General features: G+C 50.0%; 2 protein-coding genes across 3 annotated transcripts in view; one reads left to right on the forward strand and one right to left on the reverse strand.

Moving 5' to 3' along the window:
- The window catches only part of SLC13A5 (solute carrier family 13 member 5), a 30,056-nt gene extending 22,844 nt beyond the window's left edge, over positions 1–7,212 (forward strand). The window contains exons 11-12 of the mRNA XM_069542786.1: positions 165–302; positions 1,428–7,212. Coding sequence (XP_069398887.1) covers positions 165–302; positions 1,428–1,553 — 264 coding nt within the window. The 3' untranslated portion in view covers positions 1,554–7,212. The remainder of the gene's footprint in view (positions 1–164; positions 303–1,427) is intronic.
- Positions 1–10,850, reverse strand: part of C11H17orf100 (chromosome 11 C17orf100 homolog) — a 36,106-nt gene that overhangs the window by 10,053 nt on the left and 15,203 nt on the right. The window lies entirely within an intron of this gene.

Raw genomic sequence — 10,850 nt, forward strand, 5'->3', positions numbered from 1 at the left:
GTCCAGCAGAGTTACTATCCACGTATGGCAAAGGGCAGAGGACCCAGCAGGACAAAGGCACAGAGGTGGGAATGCACTTAGTATGTTAGGGAAATGCTTTTCAGACTGATGGTCCCGGGAGCTGTCTTCTGCTTCTGTGACACTGCGGTGCTATTTTTCCCCAGTCACGTTCCATTGGCCTCAACCCGCTGTACATCATGATCCCCTGTACGCTGAGTTCATCCTTCGCCTTCATGTTGCCCGTGGCCACCCCGCCTAACGCCATCGTGTTTTCCTATGGACACCTCAAGGTTTCCGACATGGTAACGCCACCTGCTTTTGTTCACTCCCATCAGCTACGACCCTTTGGTCCTGAGGGATGCCCTGTGATGTTAAACAGTTTGGGACCAAATGTCCAGACCTAACTCCTTCTTTGCACTTACAGGCAACTTTTTCTTCTTTTCTGACACCATCTCTTATCTCACAGACTGTTCTGTCTCCCAAAGCTGAGAGGTGGGTTACAGAATCTCCCATTTGGAGGTGCTCGAGCAGCTATCAGGGGAACCTTCACTGAGCACTTGGAGGGGGTGAGGGTGGGGGTCCCATATGGCCAAAGTAGACTTCACAAATTAGCAAGAACCCAAGAGGAGAGTCAGGAGGGGCGAGGCTGAGAATAGGAGAAAGACGAATGGCAGCCCAAGAGACTGACAGAGGCTATAGATGGGGGTGGTGGAGGCGATGGCGATGGGTGGGTGGGGGGTGGGGCTTGGGGATGGGACACCACTACCTGGGAGGAGCAGATACTGCACTAGAAACAAATGTAGCCAAAGGAGGGACTCTTCTGGCAGAAGGAGGGCAGGTCTGCAGCTGCAGAATGGGCAGAGGCCAGTGTGCAAACAGGGGCGGCCAGTGAAGAGGGACAAATCTCAGCACCACCCCTGGGTATCTTTGGGACTCCATGGGGCATTCTCACACAGAGGGCAGTCCCAGAAACCAGGGACTGCAGGCTCAATTCTGATCCCCAGTGAAAAATCTGCCACAGGGTTTGAGGGCAGGGATTCGTGACCACGCAAAGAAGGCAGTTCAGGCTCTGGAAAGGCTGGTGTGCATTTGCGGGAGGGCGAAGGCACTGGGGTGAGCCCTGGACCAGGGCTCCTCAGTAACTCGCTTGCCTCCCTGAGGCCCAGGTTTCCAGGCGTCCCAGTGGGCCTGGAGAGTCTGCCTGTCCTGCCTGTTTCCCAGGCTGCTTTGAGCAGTGATGACTTGTTCTGGACGTGAAGTTTCTCTGCCTGGGGGTGGGTTGAGGACAGAGCCTGGCCTGGGGAAGGGAGGCCCAACCAACAGCTTTGGTTCCCTTCTCCAGAGCACGGACTCCCGTGTCCCACTCACCTTTGTTCTGACAGCCTGGCAGACCCAAGGGTGCTAACTTTGACCTTGTTCTTTTCCAGATGAAAACAGGACTAATAATGAATGTCATTGGAATCACCTGTGTATTTCTGGCCATCAACACCTGGGGACGGGTCATATTTGACTTGGACCAATTCCCGGACTGGGCTAACGTGACAGCACACTGAGTCTTTGGAAGAGCTGCAAGACCACGCCCACGGCCCCCACCCTCCCAAGGACTCTTGAACTTTCCAGTATGACTTGCCACAGACCTTTGGGTTCATGTCCCAAAGTGACCCCATGATGCCCACACCCTACGGAGACCCAGCCAACAGGCCAACTCTTCCTCCAGGCCTGGGGTCTCAGCTGGGGATGGGCTTTGAGAGGGCAGGCTCCAAAGTGAAGGGGGCCTGCCGTGAGTCTGCAGGTGTCCATCTTTGCTGGGGGCCTGCCATCACCTCTGAGACGGTCAGGGTCCCATCCCTACTCAGCCACGAGCTGGCCCCCCAGGGCTGGGCTCTGGGGTTCACTTGTCATCCACATGGGAGTCAGATCCCAGCTTGGGAGGTAAGAAAACAACCTTCCAGGCCCCGTGCCTCTCCCAGCTTCCCTTAGGCTGCCTTGGATTCCTCCTGGCACTGGGAGGGGTCAATCCCAGCCCAGGGATGGAGCGTCTGGTCCTGGGCAGCTCCGCACTGCTAGAGTGAGAGTGGGAATGAGAGCCTCCTGGGACCACTGGGAGTATGGTGCCACCCCACCACCATACTCAAGGATGAGGAACTTGAGTTGCTAACTTCCGGATGACACCGCCTGCTGCACCCCACTTGTAATCTGCTCGACTGTAACTGACGATTTGGACCCCCTCCCCAGCTCTGCAGGACACCTCCTCAGACCCCTTCGCGGTCTGGCTGACATTTATTGGGATCCTCCCCAGCAGGTTAGTTTGTCTCTTCCAGAAGATGCTTTCCTGCCCCATGACAGCTGGGGTCACAGTATATATGGGCAGTGGTCGCACTACATACAGGCTCCTTTGGGCCCACAGCTGGAGCCCTAGGTCCACCCTCACCTGCAGGCACAGGGGGATGGATAGCTGTTAACCACCAAGAGTAGGTTTCCTTCAGAGTCTGTCTGTCAGGCCAGAGTTTGGGCTCCTCTGGGGAAAGCTACCTTTGCTAATTGGCCTTGGCAGCCAAGCTTGGTACTGACAGAGCATCGCTGAGAACCAGCAGCACCCAGTGGTTCCGGAGCAGACAGCCCCTGCCCATGCGTGAATCCACCTGAAGTTGTGGGACCAAGACTCCAGAGCGGCCTGAGAACCCTCGGAACCTCGGGGAGAGATGCGTGAGAGAGCCCTGTCCTCTTGCCCACCAACCCAATTTTCTTTCCATCCTGTGCTGTGCCACTGATGGTATTTTTCAGAGCAGGAGAAAGTCTGGGAACCTAAAGACCCCCACTCTCTCTACTCGGGGACCAAGCGTCTACCAGCTGGTTCCTTGCAGTGTGGTGAGTCCTGACTGTCCTGTCTCCAGTGGAAGGTACACCAGGCTGTCTCTGGCTTTCTGCCGTGTGCAGGATGGTGGGTGGGGAGAGGCAGGTGGATGAATGAACACTTACACATTGCCCACTTCCAGTGTGCCAGGCCTCCCTGCACCCTGCTAATGAGCTCATTCAATCGTTGCTGCAGCCTGTGAGATAGGCAGGTGTTATTAGCCTCCTCTGTCTTTCATTAGTACTGGGGCTTGGAGAGGCCACATCGTGTCCAGTAGTCACACATCCAGTTAGTGGCGGCTGAGGTTCTGATTCAGACCTGCCACCGCCACGTCCGCTGCTGCTTCCTCTAGCCATTAAGGGCCTTGGCCTCGTAGGGCCTGTAGGGAAAGGTGGGTGACCAAGAGCAGGTCTACCCAAGGCCCTGCCTGCTCAGGGATCATCAACAAGAGCCCCTTGCTGCTGCCTCCTCTGAGATGGGCTCAGAGCTGTCCTGGAACAAATGGAGCTGGTCTTTGCCCTAGAAGAAACAAAGCCTTTGGTTGGAGAGAGCAGCGTGGAAATGGGCCACCTGCTCTCCCACCAAGGTGAAACCGCATCACCCCTTTTATCACTACTCCCTACACTGCTGCTGCTGACATGTCTGCCCTCCCCCCCTGCCCCCACAGTGAGGGCTCCGAGGACTTGCACAGCCTGCTGGGTCCAGTGCCGCCACTACAGCAGGCCACCGCAAGTGTGGTTAGTAAATAAATGATCAGTATGGTCAATTGGATGCATGCCTGGTGGTAAGTGAGCAAGGCCAGTGAAGGTCATCCAAGGTGCGCAGTGAAGGATGAGTAAGACTGGCCGAGCTGATGGGGGAGGATGTGGTGGCATGGGGGAAAGGGTGGGGGGATTCCATCTGATTGAGGAATGATAAGAAAGCTGGGTGGTGCTTCAGGAGAGCAGATTCCAAGGTCGAGGAGGCTGACCAAAGGCTGTTTTTAAACAGCTTCTCTTGAACTTGGCTGGAGTTGCACTAACACCTGTGGCCAGTGCCGATCTGGATTGCTTTCAGCTGCAAGTAAGAGGAAACCTAGCTAGCAGTGACTTAAATTATAAGAGCGGCATTTGTAGTTCAGTCGCTCAGTCGTGTCCACCTCTTTGTGACCCCGTGGACTGCAGTGTACCAGGCCTCCCTGTCTTTTACCATCTCCTGGAGTTTGCTCAAACTCATGTCCATTGAGTCAATGATGCCATCCTATTAAGGGCATTTAATGTCTACTTAACAAGAAGTCTGGAGCTAGACAGTTGCTGGCACGGGACCAGCAGCTCACGTGGCCCACCAAAGACTCGGGCTTGACCATCCACTCTGCCATCTTAAGGATACTGTGGCTTTTCTGTCAGGCTTGACTCTCACACTATATACACTTGCATTGAAGGCAGGTGTATGGGATGGGGGCTGATGGTGCCTACTGCATTTTCTGCTTTTAGTAGGAGAGCAAAAGTTTTCTCAGAAAGCCCCTACAATCCTCCTTGTTGGCCAGAACTAAATCATATGCCCACATTGAGGACAATCACTGACAAAGGGGAACTGGAATACCATGAGACCAATTAGGATGCATCTTTTGGGCTTGGGAAATTGGCCTATGTTTCCTGAAATCAAGAGATGCCCACCTACTGTGAAATATGAGTCTGGCAGGAGGGAAAAAAAAAAAAAAGGCTGGGAGCCCTCCGGTAGGTGATGAACCAGGGTCTGGTATTATGACTCTTTCAGAGGGCTGCCTTCACTCCAGGCTACTTGAGTGGCTCCCTTTCCATGGAATTCAGTAGAAACAGATTCCGTACGTGTTTGGTCAAGAATTTCACCTCTGCCTCCACTTCCAGGAGAACCGCTGGTTCAGGAGGCCAGAGTCTGAGTCATGGACCAAGCTCAGTCCTGATGTCAGACACTGAAGAAGTAAGCCCACCCTCTGGGCCTCAGTTTCCATCAGGGAGCGGCTGGACTAGAGCATCTGTCAGGGCCTTTCCCCAGAGTCATTTCAACCCTTAGCCCACTGACCCCTCACTTGCTTGGGCCAGCTGCAGCCCCATGGTGTCTCAGCTTAAAGTCTATTACATGGCCTGTTCCCTGCCCCCATCTGGGTCTCAGCCATTTGCTGAAAACTCTGAGAGCTTTTCCCCGTTGATATTTTGCCTCTTCCATCTTGTCAAGAGGTTCAACCCAAGACCCTTGATTTCTCTCAGCACACATCAGACATATGGGCCCAGGGCGAGCTGAACACATATCCTGACCATATGTGTTGCTCTCTGAACTGTTCTGCCAAGGACTTAGGACTCCACAAGAATCCTGTGCATTCCAGGGTTCCTTATTGGATCCTGGAATTGGGATCCTTCCCTGTCCCTCTGAGCTGAGAACTTCCTTAGGGCCTCCTCTGGCAAAGCCAGTGAGCCGTCTCCCTGGCAGGTGAAGTCTCCTCCCTACCATTGCTAATGCAAAAAAATCATGGATATTGAAGCTGTTGCTCTGGAGGGAGTCAGCACAGTGGCACAGAGTCCAGTTCTCAAAAAGAATGCAGATATTCCCAGGTAGGACCCTTGATGGCATATTCTTGTCTGTGGAAATAAAGGTCAAACGCTGGATTGTCTGTTTAAAAACTACACCTGGCAGCCCTATTCTTAGCTCAGAACTCCTTCTATGGTACTCTCTCCCTTGGTCCAATATCAACTTAAAAGCCTTGTTTTTTTTCCACCAATGAAGCATTTTTTCACATTTAAAAAAAATTCATCACGATAAATCTTCCGTGTCATGGGATGGGTTTTTATGTTCTTCAACAGAAAGCTTACCATTTATGGCTGAAATCCTTGTGCCCAGATAGATAGATACTTGGTTTATTTACCGTGGTGTCTTGACCCAGGATTCAGGTTCTCACTTCCCTGCCCTGGGCATGCCTTCCAGGAGCTTCTCTGATGGGCTTGTGCACATGCCAACTTCCACTCTCAGAGACACAGGCCTCCCACTGCTGGCAGTATTAGAGCAGCAGGCTTGTCTCTGCTTCCAGCTACCAGAGAAAGCTTCCCTGGTGGCTCAGAGGTGAAGAATCTGCCTGCAATGCAGGAGACCTGGGTTCAATCCCTGGATCAAGAAGATCCCATGGAGGAGGTCATGGCAACCCACTACAATATTCTTGCCTGGAGAATCCCATGGACAGAGGAGCTTGGCAGGCTGCAGTCCTAGACTTGGCAAAGACCTGGACACGACTGAGCGACTAACACACATGCTTTTTCAGCTACCAAGGGCAGAGAAATATGACAACCCAACCTCCGGAGAGCCTGTTATCCAATCAGGAAATTTTAACTAGTTTTTATATCTAAAAAGTTAACATGAACACAGTGAAAGAAATTCCAACAGGTCAAAAAAGCACTGAGACACGCCCCTCCCCTTCAGACCTTGGGGCCTCCTGGCCCTTCCAGAAAGGCAACACTTGTCCAGCAGTTTCTTACATGTCCTTCCAGACATGTTACATACATAGTTAGCTCTCGAAGGTTGGCTCCAGGATCCCCTGGGTACCAAAATCTGTGGATGCCCAAGTGCCTTATATTAAATGGCCTAGTCCAGTCAGCCCTCCATGTCCAAGATCCGGCATGGTGGTTGTCTTCCTTATTACATCTGGGAGCATACTATATACATTTTCTGTCCTTGATGCCATTCCTCCCCATTAATTTATTTGGAGATCATTCCATTCGGCACGTATGAAGTTAGACTCCCCCTCCTTCGTTCAATAGTTAATTTTGCTTTTATTTTTTAAAATTATTATCATTTGGCCGCTCCTTGCAGCTTGTGGAATCTTAGTTCCCTGACCAGGGATCGAATCCAGAACCCTGGCAGAGAAAGCACGGAGTCCTAACCACTAGACCACCAGGGAATTCCCGGTTTTGTTAAAGCGAGGTAAAATGAGATGTCAATTCCATAGATCTGAAGTGTACGATTCAGTGATTGTACACACTGTATACAACATGTAAGCAGTACCTTATTCCCATTTCCTAATGCCCTGAAGTTTCTCTTGCCCCTTCTAGGAATCCACACCTTCCTGAGGCAATCGTTGGTATGATTTCTATCACCTTGGGGTGGTTTTGCCTGTTGAAATTCACATCAGTGGAATCATACAGTACACACTCTGGTGTCTGAGTTATTTTGTGCAACACCCCTTTAGAAATTCATCCCTGTTGTGTGTATGCATTCCTTCCTTCCTTTGTTGTGCCAAGTGGTTTCTCGTTGTATGACTATGCCACGATTTGTTTATTTTTCTCTGATGGACATTAGTGTTGCTCCAATTGAAGACTATCTGAATAAAGCTGTTGTAAAATTCTCTGCACAAATCTTTTTGGGGACATGTGTGTTCACTTCTCTTGGCTGTGTGCCTAGGAGCAAGCCTCAGTCTTTTTAAAAGCTGTGTAGTATTCCATTGTAAGCGTGTGTATGTGTTTAGTTGCTAAGTCGTGTCCGACTCTTTGCAACCCCATGGACTGTAGCCCATCAGGCTCCTCTGTCCATGGGATTTTCCAGGCAAGAATACTGGAGTGGATTGCCATTTCCTACTCTGAGGGATCTTTCCAACCCAGGGATCAAACATTGGCAGGTGGATTATTTACCACAAAGCCACCTGTATATTGTATAATAAACAAGACTCCAGTTGCTGGGCATTTGGGTCATTTCCAATCTTTTGCTAAGACTATAGTAAAAATGGCTGTAGTTAAACCTTTGTAAACCTATGTAAGTAGAATATTTTTTGAGAATGGCATGCTGGATGAAAAGGTATATGTCTTTAAATCTGGAACAGAGGGGAATTCCTGGTGGTCTAGCGATTAGGACTCTGTGCTTTCATTGCCAAAGGCCAGGGTTTCATCCCTGGTTGGAGAAGTAAGATCCCACAAGCCGCAGAAAAAAGAAAAAAAAAATCTGGGACACATATTGCCAACTTGCTTTCTAGAAAGGGTCTGTCAATTTATATTTTCAAGAACTGTGCAAGAAGCCATATTCTCACATATCCTAAGTAATCAAATTTCTCAATCATTGTTACTCTGATAGTTGCAAAATGCTCTCATGATTTTCACTCCTATTTATTTAAATTGCAAGTAACACTTATTATTTTTTCACATATTTATTATCCATTTGTGTATCCTTTTTCTTTCTTTCTTTTTTTTTTTTGGTAAACTCCCTTTTTCTTATTTTCTAAGAGATTTTTTTTTAAAGGCCTTTTCTTATTCATGTATAGGACCTCTTTATATATTAAGGAAGTTAGTCATTTGTCATAAAAGTATTTATGTGCTGTGCTTAGTTGCATCTGACTCTTTGTGACCCCATGGACTGAAGCCTGCCAGGCTCCTCTGTCCATGGGGATTCTCCAGGCAAGGATACTGGAGAGGGTAGCCTATCCCTTCTCCAGTGGATCTTCCCAACCCAGGAATCAAACCCAGGTCTCCTGCATTGCAAGTGGACTCTTTACAAGCTGAACTACCAGGGAAGCCCCCAAATATTTATAGCGTATGTTATAATCTGGTAAAAAAAAAAAAATTCTTCTTTTTAATCCTTCCCACTTCCTGCCCGCTCCAGCTATTCTCACATATTTTTCCATAAGAATTTCTGAATCAGCTTTTCTAGCTCAAACAAAACAAAACAAAACAAAACAAAACAAAACAAAAACCTGGTTCATAGTTACCTCTCTGGCTATCTCTTCTCCAACTTTGTCTCACTCTCCAGGGTTTCTTGACCTTGTCATGACTGGGATTCCTACACAAATCTTTGTTGTAGGAAGCTGTCTGTGCACTGCAGGGTGTTTAACAGCAACCTGGCATCTATTAACCGGATGCCGGCAGCAACCCACACCTCCCACCCCAAGTTGTGTCCATGAAAAATGCCTCCAGGCATCCCCAATATCTGAGAACCACTGACACGCTCTGATCTAGCTACACAGGCCTCCTTGGTGCTCCTACAGCACGCCAAGTACGTGGCTGCCTCATCACCTCCTTCAAATGTCTGCTCAAGGGACTTCCCTGGTGGTCCAGTGGTTAAGAATCTGCCTTGCAATGCAGGGGACATGGGTTTGATCCCTGGTGAGGGAACTAAGATGCCACATGCCAGGAAGCAACTAGGCTTGAGAGCCACAACTGGAGTCTGTGTACCACAACAAACAATGCAACTAAGATCCGACAGCAGTGCCCCCCAACCCAAATCTCTGCTCAAGTGTTACTACTACTCAGCCTATTCTAAATGACAACTCCCCATCCACCCCACGCTCTCTATACTGTCCTTGATTTTTCTCTCTTGCATTTCTCATTTAATATACTATATAATTTACTTCTCCAGCTCTTTGTCTCTCTCTCTCCCATCTTTAAAAATTTAAGCCGCACAAAGGCAAAAATTTTCGTTTTGTTCATTCCTATGTTCCCCTGTGCCTAGAACACACCGAGTATGTAGTAATGACTCCATACATATTAGATGAATAAATGAATCACAGCAGGTTTATATATTAGGTTAGATGAGAAATGCCATCTTCACCATGTTGATCCATCTTATACAACAAAACGGTATTTTCCCACACATTACAACTTTTTGTCCCCCTGTAAAGTTTTAAAATTTGTTACAAACAAGGGACTTCCCTGGCGGTCCAGTGGTTAAGACTCTGAGCTCCCACTGCAGGGTATACAGGGTTTGATCCCTGATCGGGGAATTAAGATCCCACATGCCTCAAGGTGTGACCAGAAATAAATAAGAGATACTTAAAAATAAGAAATACTAAATGCTTTTTGCACTAAACATTTGCCCAGGCTGTTTTTCCCTATTTGTGTACTTAGGGAACTAAACTCCTTGGCTCACAGGGAGGGAGGACAGGCTGTCAGCTGGGAACTAGGCCTGGTGATTTCCTTTGTCGGTGACCCTTGGGCCTGTGGTCATGTCTAGAGGCCCCTTGCTGTCCATTTTCCCCATCACCCAGACCAGGGAGCTTCTTCACAGGCACCTGGGGGGGCCTCCACCTTGGATAGTGGCACTTCCTAGGTGTCAATCTCTGTCCTCCTTCCTGAAAGGGGGACAGCTAAGGGACACTGAAGAGATAGTGGCTCAGGACAATCCTACTTCTGCAGCCTCTCCGGAGACCCAAGGGCTCGTCTCTGAGCTCTCGTGTGGGGCAGGTGACGGAGGGTGACCTTACCTTTCCTGGTCAGCCTGACAGGAGGGGCCTGTGCTAATGGACAGATTGTGCAACAGAGCAAGGGTGTTGGGTGTTGACCTGTCCTTGGCAGGCTCTGTCTGAGAGGAAAGAGGGGCCTTAAGGAAAGAGGGGCCTTAAGGGGCTTCTCTCCCCTTTCTCTGTGTCCTGAGACCCTTCCAGATGGGCCCCTGCTCTCCACCTCGCACTGCACTCCTGGCCAGGCCTGAAGTGTGGGAGTAGCGGGGAGACCCAAGGCACAGCGGAGGTCTGGACCTCCCCTCTGGGTGTGGTCTCTTGCCTGTGGAACAATGGTCCTCCCTCAGTCTGAGAGCTCTGGGCTGGGCACACGGGGGAGCGGGCACTTGGTGAAGGGGGTGCTCTTATATCATCAGCCATGCTCTTGGAGTCTCCTTTCTGACAGGGGCTATGAGGATGCCTGTCAGGACCACAGGAGCCTCAGGTCCAGCCCAAGGTCAAGGTGGCCTCCAGATGGATCTGAAGCTGTGACTGGGTACCACCCCAGCTGGAGGAAGACCTTTAGAAGTAGTAAGCTCCAACACATTATGGTCCCTTCTCCTCTAGTGTGGGGCTTCCCTGGTGGATCAGCAATAAAGACTAGGCCTGCAATGCAGGAGACGAGGGTTCGATTCCTGGGTTGGGAAGATCCCCTGGAGGGGGGCATGGCAACCCACTCCAGTATTCTCGCCTGGAGAATCCGATGGACTGAGGAGCCTGGTGGGCTATGGTCCATCAGGTCACAGAGTTGGATATGACTGAACACACACACACACACACACACACACACAC

The sequence above is a fragment of the Ovis canadensis genome, chromosome 11, assembly GCF_042477335.2.
Source record: "Ovis canadensis isolate MfBH-ARS-UI-01 breed Bighorn chromosome 11, ARS-UI_OviCan_v2, whole genome shotgun sequence".
Taxonomy (NCBI): domain Eukaryota; kingdom Metazoa; phylum Chordata; class Mammalia; order Artiodactyla; family Bovidae; genus Ovis; species Ovis canadensis.